The following is a 26820-nucleotide window of genomic DNA, read 5'->3' on the forward strand; positions in this document are numbered from 1 at the left end:
ACCAAGCATAAGTGACAGTAGTGAACACATTAGAGGTGCAGTTTGCCTTTCTTCATTCCCACTCATTCTCATACTGTCTAATTTGGAAGAGCATTGGACCCAAGAGTCAGAGATAATGGTGCTTTTCTTCTTTTTGTTTGTTTGTTTGTTTGTTTGTTTGTTTATTACGGAGTCTTGCTCTGTCGCCCAGGCTGGAGTGCAGTGGCACAATCTCAGCTCACTGCAAGCTCCTCCTCCCTGGTTCACACCATTATCCTACCTCAGTCTCCCGAGTAGCTGGGACTACAGGCACTTGCCACCGTGCCCAGCTAATTTTTTTTGTATTTTTAGTGGAGACAGGGTTTCATCGTGTTAGGCAGGATGGTCTCGATCTCCTGACCTTGTGATCCGCCTGCGTTGGCCTCCCAAAGTGCTGGGATTACAGGCATGAGCCACCGTGCCTGGCCAATCATGGTGCTTTTAACCTATAATCTTTCTTTTGAGGTTCTGAAGTGTTCCAGAAATCCAAACAGACATCTTTTTGAGTTTTGCTATGTTCCTGACAAATAGTGAATGAATGCATCCTTTTCCCCGCTGTATGTAGGTGAATTAAAGAAAGAAAACACTACTGCATGGAATTGGAAAGCATTATAGAAGCCTCCTACCTCAGAACCGTAGAGATGCAAGGACCCTTAAAGGTTTCTCCTGCAACCTTCCACCGAGTTTCCTCCACTTCACCCCTGGCTGGCAGCCTCTATGTGCCAGGATACTTCCTGTTTTGTCTGGTGTCTCATCTGCACTAGTGCTCTTCATGGACCCAATGTGAGCCTTCCCTAAATTTTACCTTCCTTGGAGTCTCACAGTAGAAAACTTGTCCCTCTGCTCAGCATCTCCACTTCAAATGTTTGAGAACTGTATTCCCGTCTTCTCATCTTCTTCCCTTCTGGCTAAGACTGTCTTTAAATTCTCCATACTATCTTATTGTTTGTGATAATAGTATATAAAATTTGTTGAGATAAAGATTATTGTGTGCCAGGCACTGTCCTCAATGCTTTATTTATTTATTTTAATACAGCAGCTTATGTGTATGGAACACTCATTATCCCCAATACAACAGCTGTGTGTGTATGGAACACTCATTACCCCCCACTCGTTGTACATATGAACTGGTTGAGGCCTAAAAGGAGATGGCAATAAACCCAGCTAGTATACGTATGGCTAGGATTTGATTCTAGAGTGTTGGCTACAGAGATTTCACTCTTAACTCATAGACTGTATCTCCCTTACTTTTTAAAAAATGCTCCTACCAAAATAATATAGATAGATTGATTATAGATGGACAGGTGGAAAGGTGGAAAATGGACAGGTGAAAAATAAGTGATTCCAGTGTCTCATGGTATCTGAGGAGCAAGACTCCTGCCCCTTGAGCTGGACTCTGCCTCTATTAATATAGCCAGGGATTTGCACCCGGGGCAACAGCACAGTGCAATAGTCAAAGGTGCCACCCAAGAGCCCAGATGCCTGAATTTGAGGCCTGGCTCTACTTCTTACTCATTATGTAACCTTGGCCTTTTTCATCACTTGGTCTTCTCCATCTTATTTAGGATTCAGCTCAGTTGTCACTGCCTCAGAGATTCCTCTACCATCACCCTTGTGGTGGACACTGTGAGGTGTCATCCAGAAATTCCTTAAAGATGGGACTTGTTGGTCCAGCTTCTGAGAGTGCAGTGGGCAGACAGCTTGCACTTGCTAGCCTTCTCTGGGATTGCCTCGGCTACAGGGAGCTGCCTTGCCCAAGGTCATATCTTTCCTCTGATAGACCTCATCCAATAACTTGTTGATGTGGAGGTATCAGGTCAGGACAAGTCTGCATGACTGTTCAACCTCCAGGACTCCCTCAGGGTTGGCCAAGACTGTCCCTGGCCTGCAGTGCAGCTCGACATCGCCCTCTGCTGACCCCTGCCTCCTGTTCCCTCTCCACAGATTCCAAGAGCACTGCACATCCTAATACACATCCTGCATACTACTCTGTCTTGGTGTCTGCTTCAGGGGAGCCCTCCAACTTGACCATGGCCACTGCGCCTTCTCCGCTGGGAGGGACCATCTTGTTCCATTCTCACCCTTTGTATCGACTCACGAAGTACATTTTCTTTTCAGTACAAATCAGAGTCGTTATGAACTGAATTTGTTTATTGCTTGTTTCCCCTCACACCCAGTTCCCTTTACTAAAATATAAGAGTCTTTTATTTTAGACTCTTTTAAAAAAAAATCCAGTTTTATTAAGGTATACTTGTATGGCATGGTGACTGTAGTCAATAATACTGTATTGTATACTTGAAATTTGCTAAAATATAAGATTCTTATCTTCCTCAAAGGCATTCAATAAGTATCAGCTGAATTAATACACTATAATATAATGGTTAAATTCACCCTGCATTTGAAGCTAAACATCCTGGGTTCAAATCCTGATTGTGACACTTCCTAACCAGTGATCTTGCCCAAGCTTTTAAATCCTGGGAACTACCAGTACTTGGCCTAGGGCATGCATAGCACAGGGTAAGTGCTCAATAAATTTTAGCAATTAATAGTCAATTCATTCATGGGGTTGTTGTGAGGATAAAACGAGATAATATATGCAATTGGCATAGGTACCATAGTACCTAACTCAGAATAAGCCCTCAGCAAATTTATCGATTGTCATTACCACCTGTCCAAGTTAAATGCCTGGAAAGCAAGTCGGTGGCCTCAGCTTTGGAGTCCCCTGCAGTGCCAGGCACTGCACTGAGTAGACTGGAGGCACAAATCAAGGCTGGTGGGTTGACGAACAATCCTTCCTCCTTCATCCTCTAGGGCAAGGAGTGGGCTGCCTTTATTCTGAGCACTCCACAGTGCCTAACCCACTGCCAGCCACACAGCAAGCACTTCACATGGGCACTTTGAAAAGCTGGTTTGAACTGAATTTCAGTGTCATTAGGATGCTAAAATGTGGTCTCCATGGTGACTCCCAGCCCAGCAGTCTGGGAAGGTGCTTCCAGATCTGGTGGCTGGCACACTGCGGCCTCTAAACACATGCCATATTTTTTTGCATTTCTCAGACAGATTGTGGGTTGTGTGTTCATTAATTAAGATGAGAGTAATTGGTCCCAGCAAATAGTTTGTACATCAGCTTGCAAATTGTGTGCACTACGAGGCCCTGTGGTTCTTTCTTCCCTATCTCATATCTCTATAGCTGGTTCCTTGGCTCCTGAGTGTTTCCCAAAATCCCTAGCCCCTCATTTTACTATAACAGTTGAGGAATAAAGGGAGAGTAGGATTTAACATGAAATTTCTTTGGCTTATTGTAAGTCTATTCATGCCCACGGAGGGAAGAAATAATAAACCCCCTCATCTGTATGCAATACTTTGTGATTTTTAACAAATGCTTTTACACATGACATTTCATATATTCCTCACTTTCTCACTGGGAATCAGTTATTATTATTGTTAAAGCTGTTAAGGGTTCAGTGCTATAGAGCACCAGTTTTATCTTCTCCACTTAGCCGCTGTAGAAATGGCAGCTTGCGTGGGCTGTCCACCTGCGGCTTTCCCATTGTGAAATATGGTGATAACCTAGGACCTACTTCACGGGGTTGAACTGGGGACTCGGCGAGATAATGCAGAGAAAGGACAGACACCACATAGAGGGCTCTCTGTGTATTTTGTTGTGAATATGCCCATTTTACAGATAAAAACTCAGGGCTCTGAGATACCCAGTTGCTTGGCCAAGATCTCTAGCTTGCAAGGGGCTTGATAGATGCCAGACTTCAAGCTCTCTGATTTCTAAATAGACACTCTTTCTACTCCATGACCTTAATTCTGGCTACCACAGGCTGAGTCTGTGCCTAGTGTGGGGTCCGGGCTATACACTGGACTTTAGGTTCTAGTGCTTCTGGTCTACAGAGTCCTCTCTGAAAGGTTGTTATGTGCAAGGATCCTTGCTCCTATGAAACATTTCCTCGATTTTTTCCTATAGCAAGGCTAATTTGCAGCTGTTGTAAAGATGTCATTTTTTTTTCTTGCATCACGAAATGACTCACACCCCTCTTCAGTTATTGTACCCCAAGGCCATTATAACATTCTGTTATTTACAGCACTGTGACCCCGAAGCAGCCAAAAGGCTCTGCTGCTTGCCTTGTTTTCTGTAATTATTTTGTTCTTTTCTATCCCTAAAACAAGCCTTTTGGTGCCAATGGAATGGGCCTTTTCGGACAGTCTGTGGTGAAGGACCAGAGAGCCCCAGGTAGTGAGGACCGTGTTGTCTTCTTTATTCCTGGGCAGTACCTAGTAGAGTGCTTTGCACATGGTAATCCCTCAATCAGTATTTGTTGCATGAATGAATGAATAAATCAGTTGGTTGATAAATCAGAGTTATGAGTTCATATGCTGAGTTTGGCCCTGGCCTTCTCTGACTTTTCAGCTCTATCAGTCAACCCCGTGTTCACATGCAGTTGTCTCATTGTGTGCTTTCCTGACATTTCTTGCAAATGACTCACCCAGATCCCGGTGCATGTTTCTTCAGACACACCTGTGTGAGGGAGAGCATGGTGTGTAGTATCTACTCATCTCAGGGCTGAGAAACTTTCTCAAAGCAGAAAGTCATCTGGGTGACCAGGTAGGCCCTCCATCAAATGCCTCACCTGATGGAGCATCAGGGCTGGAATTCCTGGCACCATAGTGAGTGTTCTCACCCTGCACCAGGAAAAGAACCTGGGGAGCTTGCCATGTCTCCCTATGCCTTGCTCTGTGACTGTGGATTCTGTGGAGCAGCAGAGCAGCAAGACGAAAGATGGATGTTTCAAAGAGGAAGCAAGGATAGTTGTATGGAAGGTCTTGGAAGCCGGAACAGCGGAGGCAGGTGGCCAGGGCCTTCCCAAGAAGCCCTCCTTGCATGGGATTCTACCATTTGAAGGTAACTAAGACACACATATAAAACCATGCAATAGAGGAGAAAGCCCTGGCAAAGCTATAGTGAGACTTGCACTCTAATTCTTGTCTTGCTACTTATGAGGTCTGTGACCTCTACCAAGCCCTGTAGCTTTCTGAGCCTCCGTTTTCTCATCTGTCTAGTGCCATAAGTTATCCCTGCCTGTTGCTATTGTGTAGAACAACCTGAACAAGGTGATGGCTATGGGGAGGGTTTGAGAAAGACCGCTTATGCTACATAAGACAAACTGCAAGTGTTATTGTAGGGCAGTGAGGAGCTATATATAGGATATTTTAATACAGAGAATGTTCCCCGGATTAAATGGCTTCTTATTCCAAGGAGAAAAATTAGTTCTAGCCCAAGGCTAGTCATTAAATCAGCAAAATGATTTTTGGGGGCCTCAGTTTCCTTACTATTTGAGATGGAGGTTAGGTTAAATGACCTTTAAATTCCTACTAGGGGCACATTAGGGTAGATACTAAGCTCAGTTAATTTGTGGATAGCAGATTAACTACATGGAAAAGAAGTCTCTCTCCATCTTGGGGAAAGGAAATCACATTTACTGATACCTGCTCTTTGTCAGGTAGTTACATTCCCTACCTCATTTAACTGTCACACAGCCCTACGAGGTGCAATAAGCCCTGTGGGGATACTAAAGCTTTATCAGCCTTTATTACCCTCACTCTAGTGAGAAGAGAACAGCCTTAGAGAATGTTATGGGTAGAGCTGTACCCCTCCTCTCACCCCAAATGTATATGTTGAAGTCCTAACATTCGGTACCTTAGAATGTGACTTTGTTTGGGAATAGGGTCATTGCAGATAGAGTTAGTTAGGAGATGCCATTATGAGGGACCGGGGAGGGGTTGTAATCCAGTATAACTGATTTCCCTATAAAAAGCAAAAATTTGGACAGACGGATAGACGCAGTGCCATGTGAAGACGAAGGCAGAGATCAGTATGACTCTTCCAAAAGCCAAGCAATGCCAAAGGTCACCAGAAAACTTCCAGAAGCTAGAGGAGAAGCCTGGAATGGATTCATCTCACAGCCATCAGAAGGAAATAGCCTTGCCAACACCTGGATCTGGGACTCCTAGCTCCTCAACTGTGAGACAGTAAATGCTGTTGTTGACGTCACCTGGTTTGTGGCACTTTGTTTCAGCGACCCTAGAATACTAAAACAGAGAGGTTAAGTGACTTGCTCAGGGTTGCAAAGCTAGAACTCACTCCTGGGTCTTTTTCATTCAAAAGCCTATGGATTTGTCACTGCCTATTGTCTGATACCCTGAGGTGTTGAGCCCATGTGTGTGAAAGAATGGGGTCAGTGAGGATGTTTCTGAGCCCATGTCAGATCTGAGCATCCTCTGCCCTGGCCACGACTGTTCCTCTCCCCTGCCAAAGGGAGGGATGGAGGCCCTGAGGACCCGGGGCTCTTCCTTCTTCATCCTTCTTGCTGTCAGCACTGGAGGAAGCAGCAGGGAGGCAGGCAGCCTCTGGCTTGGCTGGCTTCCCCAAACAGTGTCCTCCCACAGTTAGATGTGGCATTATCCTGCCAAGGAACCAGATGTTCCACGTTGTAATGTGATGTCACAGCAGGAAAAGGTGTGTGAGCAAAGGTAATCATGGAAGACACTGCTCGGGCTAATGTTGCCTCTTGCTTAACAGCCCATGGCTGCTGGCCCAGGCAGCTGAGAATTGGCAGTACCCTGGGACTTCTGCACACTCACTTATAACACTTGAGACATGCTTGTCTGTTCGCAGGCCAGGACTTTATGGGACCTTGGGCAGGAGACCCCAAAAACCCCACAGAAGGTGCAGAAAGGGCAGCAACAGAGGAACTGTCAAAATAAATAAATAAATAAAGATCTCCTGGGCACCCGCATTTTCTCAATTTACTCTTCCACTTACCTACCCTGTGAGGCGGCTTTCACCAGTTGCTCTTTACTCTGGGGAGCAAATGAGCTCAGAAATGTGAGGCAAGTTTTCCAAAGTCATACAGTAAGAAGAAGGAAATCGAGGGTGAAAAACTGGTCTATCTACAAGAATCTCTATGCTCTTTTATCCACAGCACAGACCATAATACACATAACTGTGGGCGTGATTCTGGCTGTCTTCTGTACCTCCTCCTTACCTTAGAGAACCAGCAGAGAAGTCTGTTGGAGAGAGTTGGCTTTTGATTTTCTTCTTAAATTGCAGATCCAACCACATCATTCAGCAGGTGAGCCCCTACTGCCTATGAGAGATGTGTGGACTCCTTGGCCTGGACTCGCCTGACCTTTGGCTCCTTTGCCGCCCTTCCCCCTCACCCTGCTGCTCTCCCCACACAGAGGCCAGCCTCTGGAATCCCCAGACTGCCCCTTTCCCGAATGTGTGCTCTCCCCACTTTGCTCAGCCTGCTCCTCCAGGCTTGGTGTGCCTTCCTCTGCACTACATGAAAAGTCCTGCTCATTAGTCAGAAATCAGTCCTCTTTGTGGTGCCTTTCCGGGAGCTCCCAGGAAGTTCCAGCACAGTTGTCAGTGCCGTGATCGTTGCCTAGCATAGGGACCCTGAGTGTCGCCTCTGGAGTCAGACTGCCTGTTGTTACATCCTTTCTCTGACATTTCCTAGCTGTGTAAGCCTGGAGAAATTGCTTAGCCTCTCTGTGACTTCTTGTGAAATGAAGATGACGATAATGAGTGCTTACTCCATGAGATTATTGGGCAGACTGAAAATGGCAAGCATATAAAGCACCCCATGTAGTGCATTGGGCTATTTTTAATAGTCTTGCTTGTTTATGCCATTAGACTGTGTGCTCCTTGAAGTTGAGGACTGCATCTTATTTCTCCTTTGTAGCCCCCATAGTTCCTAAATGGAGCTTTGTGGCCAGTTGATAAACCTTTGCTAAACAAAAGAAAAATATGTGTGTAAATAAAAAGAGATGACAAGATTTATAGTAGCATGTGTGTATCCAGTATCAACCAGGTGATAATAATACTAACAACAGAATTACCCAGTATGTTTATTGAGTGATTACTGTGTGTCAGACACCATCTTAAACACTTTGCCTGTTACCTCATTCAATTGTCTCAACAACCTTCTTAAATAGTGACTGTCATTTGTGTTGCCATTTTATGGATGAAGAAACTGGGGTACGTGGGTTGCAGTGACTTCCCTATGGTTAAACAGCTAGAGTATAGCAGAGATGGATTCAACTCAGGCTGCCTGGCTGAGAGCCCATGCTCATGGCCACCCCATTTTGCTGCTTCCAAGGAAGGTGTAATGGCAGTGATCAGCCCAGGGAGGCAAAAGGAGGATCTTAAAATAGCAACCCATGCTAAGAGGCAGGACACAGTGAGGGAGACAGGCAGGGGCCGGCTATGTGCAGAGCAAGAAGGTGGGGCTGAGACCTTCACTGCAAATGGCCCTGGTACAGTCCTCACTTTTCTCTGTGAGTCAGTCCAGTTGTCTTAAAGGAACTGAGATAGAGCAGATGGCCACAGATGTACAGGTGTGTTCCTACCTGAAGGCAGGAAGATGGGTACCATGGAGCCTTCCTTTTATTTTGTGTTGTGTTCCTGGCAACTAGCAGAAAGTCTGGCACTTAGTACATATTTAATATACAAGATAGTTCAATGAATGTGTGAGGATTCAGGAACTCCAGGATTTCATAGCATGAACAGATATGCAATTTCCATTTATTTTACTTTAAACCTCTTCTCATCTGTCTGTCAGAAAGCCCAAGTTAGGGGAGAGGATGCACATCTTTCCGTGATGAGATTTTGCTTATCCAAGAAGCCTGCATCTCTCATCATCAGCTCATGCATAGCCTTCGAGAGCCCTGCACTTCTGTAGCTCCAGCGGGTGGCATTGCTATGAGTGATGAAGCCCCCGGATGGTCTCAGTGGTGAGCAAATATTAACACTTTGAATCAATTGCACCTTCTTGATGACTGGGAAAACTGTTCGGAGGCTGGCAGAGAGTTATTGCACGATGCAACAGTCGAGCGTGGCTGATATAGTGGGAGCGAATGGCATAAATGAGTTTAAGGCTAAGATGGATTTGCACTTGGAAACTGAAATCATGCAATGGGGTTTGCTGGTGGAATTGCAAAGTGCACCTGGAAGAATGCCAAGAATAATGCAGATGTCTCAGCCCGTGCTTTTCATTGTAGCCAACTACAGAATGGGAAAATTAATTGTACCTGCCTCATAAGGTAGCAAGTTGATGTACATGAGTTAATGTAAATAACTTAGAATGGTACTGAGTATGTAGTAAGCAATTAATGAGTGCCACTCAGCATTAACACATACTAGGCACTCATAATACAACTAAGAATAGACGGATTGGATTGTAAGATGGAGAGGGTTGTCCTCACAAATCCTACAGTGCAATAAATGGTGTTACAACCAGTCACGTAACAGTGTTGCAACTGTTGTGCAATGTGATAGGTGTTGTGATGGCAAAAAGACAGAGTGTAGTGCAACTCAGAAGAGAGGCTACCCTAAGTTAGACCTGGATGGTCAGGGAAGGTCTCAGGATAAGGCACAATGTGAGGAATAGCAAGCAGGAGGTGGTCAGGTGGAAAACAGGTGAGAGGATGCTCCTAGGCAGCTTATGCAAGGACCTGAAGGTGAGAAAGACCGTGTTCATTGTGGGCACTCAATGTGGAGTTGGTGGGTATATGTATTCCCTAAAGCTGCCATGACAAAATACCACAAACTGGGGTAGCTTAAGACAACAGAAATTTATTCTCTTGCAGTTTCTAGAGGCTAGAAGTCCAAAACCAAGGTGTCGGCAAAGCTATACTCTCTCTGAAGATTCTGGGGAAGAATCCTTCCTTGCCTCTCTCTATCTTCTAGCAGTTGCTAGCAGTCCTCAGCATTCCTTGGCTTGCAGCTGTAGTGCTCCAGTTTCTGCCCCTGTCTTTACGTGGCTGTTCTACTTATGTGCGTGTCTTGGTTTTCTCTTCTTATAAAGACAACAGTTATTGGATTAGGGTGGTTTCTAATTTGTCCTATTGGACTTGATCCTATTGGTCTAATTCAATAGGATTAGACTCACCCTAATCCAGTTTGACCTCATTTTAACTAAATACATTTGCAAGAATCCTACTTCCAAATAAGGTTATATTTTGAGTTTCTGGGTAGACATGAATTTTGAGGGGATGCTATTCAACCCAGTACAATGGGGGTGGCCAAGGGGAGTAGAAATGATTAAAGGTGGAAAGAAGACAGGAATCAGATTATGAAGGGATTCATAATAAAAAAAAAAAAATAAACATTCATGGCACTTACAATATATTAAGCACTGTGGTAGGCACTTTACACATGTAATATGCACACTCCCATTGAAAGAGGGAGAATCAGGTTGACTGAGGCCAGAGGGGAAAATCAGAGTTTACAAAGTGTGTCATCAGTTAGGGTCCTAGTAGAAAATAGAAGGTACACTGGATTAGAGTAATTCAAAGAGGGTTTAATAAAGGGATTGTTTAAGTGAGCAGAGTATAGGGAAAACATAGGAGATAGAGCAATGTGCAGGGCTGCTACCACTCCTGGAAATGGATGGTGTGGGTGAGGGAGCAGGTACTGGAACTAAGACCAGGAAGTCCTGCGAAGAAGCCATCTTGAGCAGAGCAGTGACTTTTGGTTGAGAAAGGAAGCCATCCCAAGGTGAGGACACAGGGAGGAAGCCAACGGAGTGAATACACTAACTTGGTCTCTTGTCAAGACCCTGTTGGCCTACCTCAACCAGAGGACAAAAGAGAACAAGAGAGCCCATGGTGTAGTTCACACAGATAGCATCCTGGGGCTCTGGGCTGAGTGGAGAAGCCTGGAGCATGGATCTGGAGGATCAGACAGAAGACATCTTGCACTGGGGCATTGTTGAGAAGGCAGAGCCTGAGAGCCAGAAAATGGGGAAGTTAGGTTGTGATGAGCAAGGTGACATAACCCAACATTAAGAATGCACATGAGGTCAGGCACGGCAGCTCACACATGGAATTTTAGCACTGTGTGAGGCCAAGGGAGGCAGATTGCTTGAGCTGAGGAGTTTGAGACCAGCCTGAGCAACATAGGGAGACCCTGTCTATACAAAAAAATACAAATAGTAATAATAATTACTGGGTATGATGGCACATGCCTGTGTTTCCAATTACTTGAGAGGCTGAGGCAGGAGGATCACTTGAGCCCAGAAGACAGAGGTTGCAGTGAGCCAAGATGATGCCACTGCTCTTCAGCCTGGGTGACAGAGTGAGACCCTTTCTTGAAGCCCTGTGATCACTCACCCTCATTCCCTATAGTACTAATATAGATTTATGCATACATTAATCTATTCAACATGTATTTGCTGAGCATCTAGCATATGTCCATCACTGGTCAAACATATAGTGGTAAACAAAGCAGACAAAATTCTCTGCCCTCAAGGAGCTTACATTCTGATGGGAAAAGTAGATAGTAAACAAATAAAGACAATATACTGACTGTCAGAAGATGATTAAGTGCTATGGATAAAAACAAAGCAGAAAAGGGAAAGAGGGAGTATCGGGGTGGGGTTGCAAATGGAAATAGAGTAGAATGAAGGTGATATGTGAGCACAGATCTAAATGGAGTTGAGGGAGGACACCATTCTGATACCTGGGGGATGAGGATTCCAGGTAGAAGGAAGGTCATGTACGAAGGCTATAAACCAGAGCATGCCTGGAGCATCTGAGAAGAAGCAAGGATGTGCATGCTGGGAACTGACTGGGATGAGATCAGAGAGGTAACAGGAGCCAGATCTGCATATCCTGTGGTCTTTGAAGGTCTGCGTTCTGCATGATACAACAGCATATTCTGAAATCCTGGCTGTCCTATGTGAACATTGCTCTCCCATCTGTAAAATGGGGATACGAGTCCTCATTTTGCTTATCTCCAGTGGTGTTTGTAAGGGTCCAGTGAAAAGATGGGTTATGGTATAGTTTTGAAAATCATTAAGTATGAGGCAAGATAATGTTTGTATTGCTTAGTAATTTTGCCTCAGGCCACCTGCTGCTGAGTAGAAAGGCTGCCCATGCCTTCATGAATGTGGCTGTGCTGGACCATTGCTTGACAGCGGGTTGTCATCTTTTCACACAGAAACTCATCTTCCTCCTCTCCTGGGCCTCCAACTCCCAGGCCTCATTTTTAAAACAGCAATTTCTCCCCACTGTGTTTCATGCCCCAAACCTCCTAAGTGGAATTACAGACCAGTAACTCACAGTAGCCTGTTATTTATCCTATATGCAATAAAGACTTTCTGTAGGTTATAGAAAATAAATGTGCTTTTTACTATCATCTGTAGTTCTTATTAAACTTATCCCCATGGTGAGGAAATATCTTTGTGAGACCAAGCAGTTTTATGTCCAAACAGCCAATGAGCTGATAATGGGTTTTATGTCTAGCTGTAACCAGCAGCATTGCAGGCAGCCCTTCTTTCATTGCAGTTAGGAGATGCAGGTTTCTCAACCCATAGCATGTAAATACTTCTTGTTAATGTAGTGGTCCATGCTTTTAAATAGAGTATCTGGTGTCCCCATGCATGCCTGTTGGCTGAAACACAAAATCTGAGATGCCTTATGGAGCTAAAGAAAGAAACCTGGACCAAAAATGAATGGTATGAGGTTATGAAATAAAGATGGAGGAGTGGAAAGAACTCTTTGCACTGGTAGAGTCTTTAAGCCATGAGAATTTTAAAATTGTAGATATAGGAGTTACTCTGTTATCTCCTCTTGGCAGAGAAATGGAAGGAGAAAGGCAGCTAAAATTGCTTGCTAATTATTCAGACAGAAGCAACTTCTCATCCCAGGAAACTAAGACTTAGCATCTTTATCTGTGAAACAGGGATGATAATGCCATACTCCTAGAATTGTGATGCAAAGAAGTCAGCACAGTGCTGATGCCCAGTATGTGTTCAACAAAAAGAAAGCCCTAACTTTTAGTTCTAGTGTTATTCTTCCTTGCTAACTTCTTCCCTCTTGTTGTTCCCTTCAGTATAGCATACAAGTGAAAATAACTAGCAGGCAATAATGTGGGGCCATGGTTTAGGTGAGAAGACAGGAAGTGAGATCCAAACAGAGATCAACAGCGAGTATGGTTGACACCATGGGAATCTCAAACTTTTATCTGGTAGTACGGCATTGGTTTAGCTTGCAGACTAATTTCACAGAGTTATTTAAATGTAAATATACAAATTGGGTTTCTCTGCCATAGCTAGGAAAGGGAAGAAGGAAATGAATCTATGTTTTTTGGTTACTACCATGTGGCACCTACTTTCATACATTATCTTTACTATATTTCCAAAAGAATATAATTTCCATGAGAGCTGAAATTTTGGTCTGTTTTCATTTACCATCTGCTATGGTTTAGTTATTTGTCCCCTCCAAACTTCATGTTGAAATTTGATGCCCAGTGTTGGAGGTGGGGCCTAATGGAAGGTGTTTGAGTGATGGGGGCAGATCCCTCATAAATAGAGTAATGCCCTCCCTCGGGGGTGAGTGAGTTTTTGCTCTAAAGTTCCTTCAAGAGCTGGTTGTTGAAAAAGAGCCTGGCACTCCCCAGCCCCTTGCTTCCTCTTTCACCACGCCATCTCTGCACACATGGGCTCTCCCTCACCTACTGCCTGCCATGAGTGGAAGCAGCCTGAGACCACTAGGTGCCCAATATTGAACCTTTCCACACATCAGAATTGTAAGCCAAATGAACCTTTTCTCTTTACAAATTATCCAGCCTCAGGCATTCCTTCATAGCAAAACAAAATAGAAAAAGAAAACTGGTACCAAGAGTGGGGTCTTGCTATAAAGATAGCTGAATATGTGAAAGTGGCTTTAGAATTGGGTAATGGGAGATGTTTGGGTCATGGGGGTGGACCCTTCATGAATAGATTAAGCCTTTTTTGGGAAGTAAGTTCTTACTCTATTAGGTCCCATGAACGCTGGTTGTTTAAAAAACCCTGGCAGCTCCCCACTTTCACTCTTGCTTTTTCTTTCACCATGAGACCTCTACAAGCTGGCACTTCTTTGCCTTCCGTAATGAGTGGAAGCAGCCTAAGGCCATCACCAAAAGCAGATGTTGGCACTATGTTTCTTGTGCAGACTGCAGAATTGTAAGCCTAATAAATCTCTTCTCTTCGACAAACAGAGAGCCAAATCATGAGTGAACTCCCATTCACAATCGCTACAAAGAGAATAAAATACCTAGGAATCCAACTTACAAGGGATGTGAAGGAACTCTTCAAGGAGAACTACAAACCACTGCTCAATGAAATAAAAGAGGACACGAACAAATGGAAGAACATTCCATGGGCTCATGGACAGGAAGAATCAATATCATGAAAATGGCCATGCTTCCCAAGGTAATTTATAGATTCAATGCCATCCCTATCAAGCTACCAATGACTTTCTTCACAGAACTGGAAAAAAACTACTTTAAACTTCATATGGAACCAAAAGAGAGCCCACATGGCCAAGTCAATCCTAAGCCAAAAGAACAAAGCTGGAGGCATCACGTTACCTGACTTCAAACTATACCACAAGGCTACAGTAACCAAAACAGATACATAGACCAGTGGAACAGAACAGAGGCCTCAGAAATAATGCCACACATCTACAACCCTCTGATCTTTAATAAACCTGACAAAAACAGGAAGTGGGGAAAGGATTCCCTATTTAATAAATGGTGCTGGGAAAACTGGCTAGCCATATGTAGAAAGCTGAAACTGGATCCCTTCCTTACACCTTATACAAAAATTAATTCAAGATGGATTAAAGACTTAAATCTTAGACTTAAACCATTAAAACCCTGGAAGAAAACCTAGGCAATACTATTCAGGACATAGGCATGGGCAAGGACTCCATGACTAAAACGCCAAAAGCAATGGCAACAAAACCCAAAATAGACAAATGGGATCTAATTAAACTAAAGAGCTTCGGCACGGCAGAAGAAACTACCATCAGAGTGAAAGGCAACCCACAGAATGGGAGAAAATTTTTGCAATCTACCCATCTGATACAAAGCTAATATCCAGAATCTACAAAAACTTAAACAAATTTACAAGAAAAAAACAACCCCATCAAAAAGTGGACAAAGGATGTGAACAGACACTTCTCGAAAGAATACATCTATGCAGCCAACAGACACATTAAAAAATGCTCATCATCACTGGCCATCAGAGAAATGCAAATCAAAACCACAATGAGATACCATCTCACGCCAGTTAGAATGGCAATCATTAAAAAGTCAGGAAACAACAGACACTGGAGAGGATGGGGAGAAATAGGAACACTTTTACACTGTTGGTGGGAGTGTAAATTGGTTCAACCATTGTGGAAGACAGTGTGGCAATTCCTCAAGGATCTAGAACTAGAATTACCATTTGACCCAGCAATCCCATTACTGGGTATATATCCAAAGGGTTATAAATCATGCTACTATAAAGACACATGCACACATATGCTTATTGCGGCACTATTCACAATAGCAAAGACTTGGAACCAACCCAAATGTCCATCAGTGATAGACTGGATTAAGAAAATGTGGCACATATACACTATGGAATACTATGCAGCCATAAAAAAGGATAAGTTATATCCTTTACAGGGACATCGATGAAGCTAGAAGCCATCATTCTGAGCAAATTATCACAAGGACAGAAAACCAAACACCGCATGTTCTCACTCATAGGTGGGAATTGAACAATGAGATCACTTGGACACAGGGCAGGGAGCATCACACATCAGGGCCTGTTGGGGGATGAGGGAGAGGAGGAGAGATAGCATTAGGAGAAATACCTAATGTAAATGATGAGTTAATGGGTGCAGCACACCAACATGGCACATGTATACATATGTATCAAACCTGCATGTTGTGCACATGTACCCTAGAACTTAAAGTACATATGAAAAAAAATCTCTTCTAATTTTTTTTGATAAATTACCCAGACTCAAGTAGTCCTTTATAGCAACACAAAATGGAGTAAGACATCACAGTATTTCCCACACCTAGAACAACATGTAGCATGTAGTAGAGCATCAGTAATATTTGCTGAATGAACTATAGATACTTAGGAAAAGCTCAGCAAGGCAAAGTCTATCAGCCATGTGCCACTGTTCAACTCATAAAAATAAAGCAATGCGATTAATTCTCTTATTCTACATAAATATTCATTAGATTAATGATTAATTCCTTCTCTTCATCACACTACCACATGTCTAGTCCAAAATCCCATCATATTTCACCTTTATTTCTGCTGTAACCTACACTTTGTTCTCCTCACCATAACTGAATACCTGTCTTACTGCAGAGCCAGAAAGAATTCAAAAAGAAATATAATAATATTACCCTCCTGTTTAATATCTTCCAATAGCTCCATGCTCTTTGAATATAGTACCAAACTCTTATAGGCTCACAAGAGCCTGCTGTATCTGGCCCGATAAATTTCAGCCTCATTGCTTTTTCTTTCTGTTCTGGACTGAGTTGCTTTCAGATGCTCAACTGATCTATGTTCTCTTTTAACTCAGGGCCTTTGCACATGCTGTTCTGTTTGCCTAGAATACTGCCTTATACACCCTCTACCCTTCTCCATACAACTCTCTATCTAGATGATCTCTACTCATTGTTATGGTCTCCATTTAATATCACTTCTTTAGGGTACCCTGCCTGAGACTCCATAAGGTTCCCAACTTCATGCCTTCATGGTGTCCTGTATGCCCCCTTTTCAAACACTTTTCTTTCCCTACCAGGCTAAAAGCCCCATGAAAGGAGAGGTGGATTCTATTTTATTCACTGCTCTGTGTGTGTGTGTGTGTGTGTGTGTGTGTGTGTGTGTGTGTGTGTGCATGAGTATGGCAGGCATATAATATGTGCTCAATAAGTATCTATTGAATAAATGGTGATCATGTAATACTAAGAATACCCTGCAATGTGAGGTATCATTTCTATTTTTCAGATAAGAAAACTAAAATCTAAAAAGACTAAATTTCAAACTCAAAGTCATATAGCAAATAGCATAGTTAAGAGTCAAATCTAAGTCTGGATCCAAAATCTCTTTCTTCTTTTCCAAAATAATTTTTCTCCAGCTCATCAAATACTCTACTTACTAGAAGGTCACAACCTATGTCATATAGTTGGTTCTAATTTGGAAAGAATTATAATTTACCAGACACAATCAATTCCTTCTCCAGTGATGCAGAAGGCCCCACAGAAGCTTTCAATGTGGTTGCTGGATGACTCTGAGCATAATTATTATAGGAAAGAAGTGCAAAAATAGTTCAGGTTAAGATACGTTTGTCAGCTTGCTCCTTTCCGCCCGTGGATGCCACCGATGCAGCATCGTTAAAGTCTCTCTTCTTCCTGCCATCATATATAAGTCAGAGTCTCCTAAAGAGCCGGAACAGCGGAGGAAGCTCTTCATTGGAGAATTGAGCTTTGAAACAACTGATGAGAGCCTGAGGAGCCATTTTGAGCAATGGGGAACGCTCACGGACTGTGTGGTAATGAGAGATCCAAACACCAAGCACTCCAGGGGCTTTGGGTTTGTCACATATGCCACTGTGCAGGAGGTGGATGCAGTCATGAATGCTAGGCCACACAAGGTGGATGGAAGAGCTGTGGAAACAAAGAGAGCTGTCTCAGGAGAAGATTCTCAAAGACCAGGTGGCCATTTAACTGTGAAAGAGGTATTTGTTGGTGGCATTAAAGAAGACACTGAAGAACATCACCTAATAGATTATTTTGAACAGTTTGGAAAAATGGAAGTGATTGAAATCATGGCTGACCGAGGCAGTGGCAAGAAAAGGGGCTTTGCCTTTGTAACCTTTGACAACCATGACTCCATGGATAAGATTGCCATTCAGAAATACCATACTGTGAATGGCCACAACTGTGAAGTTAGGAAACTCTGTCAAAGCAAGAGATGGTTAGTGCTTCCTCCAGCCAAAGAGGCCAAAGAAGTTCTGGAAACTTTGGTGGTGGTCATGGAGGTGGTTTTGGTGGGAATGACAATTCTGGTCATGGAGGAAACTTTAGTGGTCATGGTGGCTTTGGTGGCAGCCATGGTGGTGGTGGATATGGTGGCAATGGGGATGGTTATAATGGGTTTGGTAATGATGGTGGTTATAGAGGAGGCAGCACTGGTTACTCTGGAGGAAGCAGAGGCTATGGATGTGGTGGACAGGGTTATGGAAACCAGGGCAGTGGCTATGGCGGGAGTGGCAGCTATGACAGCTTTAACAACGGAGGCAGAGGTGGCTTTGGCGGTGGTAGTGGAAGCAATTTTGGAGGTGGCAGAAGCTACTGTGATTTGGGTAATTGCAATAGTCAGTTTTCAAATTTTGGACCCATGAAGGGAGGAAATTTTGGAGGCAGAAGCTCTGGCCCCTATGGCGGTGGAGGCCAATACTTTGCCAAACCACAAAACCAAGGTGGCTATGGCGGTTCCAGTAGCAGCAGTAGCTATGGCAGTGGCAGAAGATTTTAATTAGGAAACAAAGCTTAGCAGGAGAGTAGAGCCAGAGAAGTGACATGGAAGCTACAGGTTACAACTTGTGATTTGTGAACTCAGCCAAGCACAACGGTGGCAGGGCCTAGCTGCTACAAAGAAGACATGTTTTAGGCAAATAATCATGTGTATGGGCAAAAAAAACTCGAGGACTATATTTGTGACTAATTGTATAACAAGTTATTTTAGTTTCTGTTCTGTGGAAAGTGTAAAGCATTCCAACAAAGGGTTTTAATGTAGATTGTTTTTTGCACCCATGCTGCTGATTGCTAAATGTAATAGTCTGATCGTGATGCTGAACAAATGCCTTTAAAAAAATAGTTCAGGTTATTTATGTTTCCTTTTTCCTTGGATGACAGATAAACAGTTGTTGACTGGAATTTCAACTGAGGCAGAGAGATGACCTAGTTAAGTTCCTGGCCTAAGAGAGTGTCAGTAGAAGAGCCCATATTTCTCACATGTATGGAGTTGCATGAAGATCTTTCATTTATTCTGCTCTGCTGTGATTCAATGTGATTACTTTGACTAGTGAATCGAAGGTGGCTCTTTAACTATAAACAAGCGAATGGGTTAAAAAAATCAAAATTAGTATCTATGCTTTAAATGAGAGGAGTGAAGGGGCTATGATAAAGGTTAGTAGGACACACGGGCTGGTGACTTCATTGTACCCACACGCCTCATTTGTGGGAGGCCGCTCACCTGTACATCCACCAGAGGGCAGCAGCAGCAGCGAAGCCCACCTCCCCTGTGCCACACTTCACGCCACGCTGTCCAACCACACGTGGCTATTGGGCACCTGAAATGTGGCCAGTGCCACTTGTTGAAATGATAACAGTTTGGATATATTGGATTAAAGAAAATATATTATTGAAATTCATTTCACCTGTTTATTTTTACTTAAACGTGGCTAAGTAGCAAATTTAAGGTGACATATGTGGCTTGCATTCATAGCCCATGCTATATTTCTTTTGGGTGAAACTGCTTGACACAATCCATGGCATAATAAACAGAATTTCCAAAATAACTAAAGTTTGAATCTCATTTTCAGGCTATGTATATGTTACACAAATATCATGTCATGATAAGAATTTGGAAGGATCTTGGAGCTTGTCTTTATTTTACAGCTAAAGAAACTGAGGCTCAAAGAGATGAAGCAACTTTGCCCAAGATCAGACCACCAGTAAGTGGCAGAGCTGGACTTTGGACTTCAGTTTCAAACAAAATCAGTTCTTCTCCACTCAGCGAGTGGCCCAGAAATTATAGGTGTCCGTGGACTTAGAGTGTACCTCTGAGAGCTCCCATCCCTCTATCCCCAGCACCAGTGGCTGGCACATGGCAGGAACTCTGTTCTACAGCAACCAGTCTGTGTGAGATGCTTTGTTTACTGCACCACACAAAGAATACAAAGACAAGTGCTGCTCAGGCTCTGTTCTCTGGAAGCTCATGGCGTAGTAGAGAAGATACCAGATGGACAGTAACCAATTAAAATCATAAAACAAGTTCTAGCAAAGTACCTTGAAACTAATATGGAAATGTGTTCAACCTCATTAGGAATTTTAAAAATGCAAATAAAAATAAGGATGTGACGTACTTTACTCACATCCTTCCTAGTTTCAGAGGGCCTTAAAGTAGTTCATAATCCTACCTTCGAAAAAAAAATCAACAGAAAATAAAACCAACAAAAGAAAAGAAGGTCTTCTTTCTGTAAACGTGTTCTGTGGGAGGGACAAGATATTACCCAAGAAAATGATTTAGATGATATGAACATTTTAATTGCCATGATGTCCTTTGCATCAGTTTGCTTAGCTTTGAGAAAAGAAGTTAGTTACATCCAATTGGATATTTGATGTACACTAGGAAGAATATTTATCTTTATTTAGTTTAAGAAAATTCAAAATTCCCAGGCTTTTCTTGAGTGTCAAAATGGAAAACTCATTTAACAGAAGAAACCAAAACTTATTCTGTCTCCTGGTATCTACCACAGGACTTGACATATAACATGGACTCAACTCAATAAAGCCTTGCTGAATACAGGAAGGTACCTGCATTTATTCTGTGCCGATTATGTGCCCATGTACCTTAACAGGCCTCTTTCTATAAATAAGGTCATTTAATAACCTTAATACCCTGAAAATTTTAGTCTCCATTTTCAGATAAATAACAGAAGCTCCAAAAAAAAATTGATAATCTTGCCCAAATCCCTAATTACCAGGGAGCAGAGCTGCAATTTGGACCCATAATGTATTTTGTTCCAAAGTTTGCATCTTTATGCTGTGTGAAGGGATAGGAGAATAAAGGGAAAAAAGAGAAGGAACAAAGGGGAAAAAGAAAAAAGAGAGAAAAAGGGAGAGAGAGGAGGCAAGAGAAGGATGGAGATAAAAACAAAGATGCAAGGGAAGAAAGGGGTGAGTGAGTATGGAATTCTACCTCTTTCAGCACATAGTCTAAAAATAAAGATAAAGAGAAGGGTCAAAGCTTTCCTGGAAAAAAATATTCCTGGCAATTTGGAGAGACAGTTTTTAAAACGACAGGTTAGGAATTCATCTACTGTCGAAGGCTTGGCTCTCAGAAGTTCCCCCAGGATGGTTTCTTCTCTTGCCACCTCATTATCGCCGGGAACAATCTGCATGGCCAGTAATGAGAGGATCTTAATGCCGGCAGTCTCAGGGGTGGGTAATGGCTCTGCTCGCGGAGTTGGGGTCACAGGTTCAGGCCTGGATGCTGTGGAGAGAGCTGCGCGGAGCTACAGACCGTCCCCCTGGACTGGCAGTCCATTAGCCCTTACCCCCTCAGCATGGCAGTAATGAGTAGGTGAGGCCCACTCCACAGCCCCTGCCAGCAGGCCCGTCGGAGTGTGGGTGTGGCCTCCCAGTGCCAAGTGCTTCCCGCTGCCAGCCCTGACCACCCTGCTGTCCTTGCAGTGCTGTAGGCCAGCCTGCAGGATAGGATTTGTCAGGATTCGGGATACTCTCAAATTCTGCTCCTAATAACAATGCAATTAACTAGGGAGCCAGATAATTTAAGCTTTATATTCATAAACTATAATATTTATATAGATTCCAATTGTATGTTTTCATCTGTAAGCCCATTCTGTATAGTAGAAAAAAACAGATTTTCTAGTCAGAGTTCTAATCCTAGCATCCCTCTATTAGCTATGTGACCTTGGGCATATTAGCTCATTTCTATGAATCTTGATTTTCTCACATGTCATGAGGAATATTAATAATACCAGCCTTACTGGTGTGTTCAGATTATTATGATAAATTTGTTATTAATAACTAACATTAACTAACATTGAGTACCGTGTGTTGGATTCTGTGATAAGTGCTTTTATATGTAGGATTCTGAATCCTCTGAACTCTACATGTAAATACTACTCTTATCTCTAATTGGCAGATGTAGAAACAGGGTAAGACTAAGTTTGTACGTGTCAGAACTGGGATCTGAAGTCTGGTCTCTCTGACAAACTTTGTAACCTTAACCACTGTGCTATAGTGAAATTATGAATCTAACGTCCAGAGTAAAAGCCTGATATGTAGTACATTGTCAGTAATTATATTAGTTGTTTCTCCTCTCCTTTTCTCTTTGTCTAATATAACAGGAGACACTCAGAAAACAGAAATCTGTCTAGGTATTTGAAACAGGGAAGATTCAATACAGGAGATGGTTGCATACAAGATGGAAGAGCTAAGAAGTGAAAAGAGGATATTGAGACAAGGTAGAGAGCAGCAATAGGAGGAAGCCACTGTAACCCCCAGGCTAGAGGAATAGGGGAAAAAAGTGGTACCACCAAATCCCAGAGACATAGTCACCTTCAGAAGCTAGAAGCACAGAGGAGCCCTGGAGTAGATGCTACCATTTCTGGAGATGCAATCCCAAACCAGGAAAGCCAAGGGTAAAAATACCCCATCCCTCTTCCCTCCTCCTGGTCTCCAACTTCCCACAGCCTCAAATGAGTACTACATACTCAGAAACTCAAAAAGAAGGAAGCTAAGGAAATGTTGTTTCCTGCAAATTTTTCAAAGACAGACAGAAGGGATCTAAGATTAAATATACAGGTAATTGACACATCTACAATGTTATAAAGTAGGTAAGTTGTGGTGAGCACAGTGGCTCATGCCTGTAATCCCAGCACTTTGGGAGGCTGAGACGGGCGGATCACGAGGTCAAGAGTTCAAGGCCAGCCTGGCCAACATGGTGAAACCCCATCTCTACTAAGCATACAAAAATTAGCCAGGTGTAGTGGCGTGTGCCTATAATCCCAGCTACTCGGGAGGCTGAGGCAGGAGAATCGCTTGAACTTGGGAGGCGGAGGATGCAGTAAGCCAAGATCGTGCCACTGCACTTGAGCCCGGGCGACAGAGCAAGACTCTGTCTTTAAAAAAAAAAGGTGGGTTGTGATTGTCTTCTCTGTTTGACTCTGTCAAGTATTCATTTCATGGCACAATAGTGATCTCATTTTATAGATGAGAAAAGACCAGACATTAACTACTACTCCCAGAGCCCCAAAGAGGAAGTGAGTATTACTTTTGTGAGATTCACAGAAGGCTTTAGAGTAGGAGTGACTGTGAGGACATCATGGGTCATGGGTGAAGAGAGTTTTGTCAGATGGATCAGATTGAAAAAGCACTGCAAGCAGTGGAAATAGAAGAGGTAAAGGTATCAATCCATATATTGAAGGGTTTGGGCTATACTGTCTTTGAAGTTTCTCCAACTCCAACTTTTTTTAAACTTGAAATTCTGCTAGAAGTGAAAGAAATATATTATCCAAATTGTTTTTTAATGGTCCCTAAAGGCATTCGTTTTCTAATATGAAATTATATCACTTGACCCGTTTACATAGGTTCTGTGATGTACCTTTCATGTTGATAAAGAAATTAGTACATAGATAGAGCTAATGTCACTAACAAGATCGGCTCAAAAGGGACAGAGAATTTTGGTCTCTTATCTGCCTTCTTACTACCTTGTGTTACCAGTTTGGAAAGAGCAGCACAACGGCTATACATTAATATTTTGGTGATTCATTCCTTCTGGAATATATTGTCAGGACATTTGATCTTCATGTATTTCCTTTATATACTCCTTTGTACTAAACTTGCTGGATAAACTTTTCTACTGATGTACACACCACATTTCAGCTGTTAGCATGCAACACGTTTGCTCTTAGAATCTTTACCTCTAGCTTCTCCTGGTTCCAATCCATCACTGCACAGTGTAGTAAGTAGACTGCTCATTTTGAAATGCAAATCTGATTGTTATAATGCCTCCCCCAAGCCTCACTTAAAATCTGTCTGTGGTGTCCCTTGCCTTCAAGATAAATCTAAGCTCCTCTAATACCTTTGCTCCTTCCTGAGTCTCTCAGTACTCCCTGCCTTAAACTCTGAGTTTCAGATTTGTTGAATTACTGACGATGCTATCTTATGCTTCCATGTGAATAGTCTTTGCACATGCTGTTCCTCCTAGAGTATCCTTTCCCAACTTCTGTCCCAAGCAATATCTATTTCTTCCCAAGGGGATTTCACCCTGCCCCCACCTCCCTCCTTTTCCTTTGTGTTTTCAATGCGCCATGAACATATTGCCAGTATGGAACTATCGCTCAGTATGTGTAGTTTTGGGTGTGTACAACCTGCTTGAAAGGCTGGCATGTAGTAGAAACTTAATAACTGTCAGCTCTGGGGGTTTGTTGTTGTTACTTTTATTCATTGCTATGTTCCTAGTGTCTAACAGCATCTGATACACAGTAGATATCAAATAAAGGTTTGTTGAATATCCTAAGAGTTGGAAGTTCAAAAAGAGAAGTAAAACTAAACAGTTTTAAAGCCTCTATTTATTAAATGTGGTACCATTAAAAGATTGTCTTTAAATCATACCTGCTTCAGAAGGTCCAGTAGGAACTTGCTTCCACAGATATGAAATCCAGTTGTGGTTTTGTCAGAAGTATACATTAAATAAGCCAGATCCTCTTTGTGCGTGGCTATGTGCTTTTATTCATTTCCTTTGCTCTTTAACCCAACAGCCAGCCACCTGAGACAGGGCTCTAGCTTATTAACCAAAATTATTCCCAGAATGGAGCTGACCCGGCCAGAGACGTTTGATAAGGAAGAGACTTGGCAGATAAGGATGGATATTTGTGGCTTCTACTATTTATGAATCATCCAAAGTCCAAACCATGCAGACACTTAAACTGGGAGGTTAGTGTGGGGGACAAGCCCTTTCTTAGCAGATATGCATGGCCTATCACCCAGCAATCAGAGATTGGCACTATTTTGTGGCTCTGACTCTGGGAGTGGCTAATTGATCAAAGCATTCTTTCTCAGCCAGCCCTGATGCAGCCTCCTAATCCTTCCTAGTTTAGAGCGCACAGGAAGCCAATGCCAATTCTAGCTTGCTAGAGGAATATGAGCTGCCAAGCCCAAGGCATTGTCAAGGAGGCCCTTCCTTGAGGGTGGTGTGGGGTAGTGTTTAAGGACCTGCACTCTGCAGCCAGACTGACGTGGAATCTCCACCATATACTCTTGACACTTGTTAGCTGTATGAGCTTAGGCAGGTTACTCTACCCCACAATGTTCTAGGTTCTGCAACTGTAACACAGGGATGGTAATAAGAGGATCCTGGGTGCCAGGGTCTTTAAATGAGAGTATATAGGCATTAATGCTCAGAGTTGTGACTGAAACACAATACACACTGTGTAAGTCTGGCTCTTATGAGACAGCCCACAATCATATGCTGAAGGCCTAGTATATTCCAAGTGTTTTTCTAGATGCTATGTACAGAAACATAGAGATGAAAAGATGCGGCTCCAGCATTCATAATCTCAGCCTAGAAGAGATTAGAGACAAGTAAGCCAATCATTGCGATATAGCGCAATAATCTGACAAGTATAATTTGCAGGCTTGCATAAGATTATGTGAGAGCTCAGAGGGCCTGGGTTCCTGGGTCTGCTCAATAGGAAGACATTAAAGGCTTCACAAATGAGGAGACACTGGAACTAACTCTTAAGGAGAAGCGGGGTTTGGAAAAAAGATTAGTAGGAGAGTATATTTCAGATAGGCAGCAATGCACTTGCCAAGATGCAGAGCTAGAGACCAGTGTGGTGTTTAGGGAATTGTAATGTATCCAGGGGGTGATGCATAGGTCTGATGACGCAGGAACAGGTGAGGTTGAGGAATTCGGCCAAGAGCCAATCCCCAGGGGTCCCAGATGCAACTTTTAGGAGGTTGGACATAATTCTGTAGTTAATTAGGACTCTCTGACAGTTGTGAGATTCAGGAAAAGAAGAGAGAATTGAGGTGGATGCCTTTTGTTGCACGTTGTGCCGTTATGTTTATTTTGAAGAGAAAAAATATGAATACATCAGAAACTAAGCTTTCTTGAGATCAACATTAGACTTCAGTTTCTGGACATTCAAATAGGATAGTATGAGCTAATTCTATTTAGACATGTGGTATATTTTTAACTCTATGATTCCTCTGTCCAATGTTCTCAATCCACAGGAAACTCATTTAGCCTGAAGATTCTGAACCAATTACACAGTTTTATAAGGTCAAAATAAAAGTTGGGAGTCATTTTATTTTTATCTGTACTGGTAGAAATTACAGAATCAAACTGCTTTAATGAGAAAAAACACTAGGATGAGAAAAGTGAAAATAGAAGTGTCAGCACCATCAGAGATTTCTGCTGCGTCTTGGATGCCGGCAGATGAGACCAGGGTTGGGCTGTGAAGTCCTTTGACAACCCCGTCTATATCCCTGAACAAGTTGCCAGGGCTTCAAGAGGGATAGACATGAAACACAACATCCTTCCACTCTTATTAAGATTTAATCATGCTTTCAACAGGATTGCAATGTTATTAAATTAGATTTTTTTTTTCTTCCTTAAAAAGGGATTTAACTTTTGCTTTCCTGACATCATAATCAACATGGAACAGATGCAAAGGGGAATTAGGTGACCACTGGTAATATGGACCTATACTTAACATGTAGCATGTGAAGTTATTAAAATGGAAATTAATTCCCTTTATTACTATCGTGCTCTATCAATTAATTTGGTTGGAGATGCTTATGAATATGCAATCATTCCTCCCTGCTGCCCACCCCTAATTCTATGTGTGTGGAAAGCACTGGTGAAGCAATAGGTAAAATTTTATATATTTTTTGCTAGTTTTGCTAGCACTGTTCCTCTTGCTTCCTAACAATAATGGATTAATATTGATAACTAATAGTCATTGAAATTTTCCCATGTGCCAAGCACTTTTGTAAGCACTTCATATTTATTGTTTTATTCAATCTCGACAATAAATTATTAAGATGGGTACTTTTATTATCCCTGTAGAAAGAAGAGAAATATGGGACAGAAAAAGGTGAGGAAATCTTTTCTAGGTGGCCCAGGCATT

At 42.6% G+C, this 26820-nt stretch overlaps 1 protein-coding gene across 1 annotated transcript in view; it reads left to right on the forward strand.

The window, feature by feature from the left end:
• The window catches only part of LOC140709307 (heterogeneous nuclear ribonucleoprotein A1-like), a 70717-nt gene extending 51370 nt beyond the window's left edge, over positions 1–19347 (forward strand). Inside the window, 2 exon segments of the mRNA XM_073007913.1 lie at positions 17223–17824; positions 17827–19347. Coding sequence (XP_072864014.1) covers positions 17223–17824; positions 17827–18407 — 1183 coding nt within the window. The 3' untranslated portion in view covers positions 18408–19347.
• Positions 19348–26820: the final 7473 nt, after the last annotated feature.

Source organism: Chlorocebus sabaeus, chromosome 20, assembly GCF_047675955.1.
Source record: "Chlorocebus sabaeus isolate Y175 chromosome 20, mChlSab1.0.hap1, whole genome shotgun sequence".
Taxonomy (NCBI): Eukaryota; Metazoa; Chordata; class Mammalia; order Primates; family Cercopithecidae; genus Chlorocebus; species Chlorocebus sabaeus.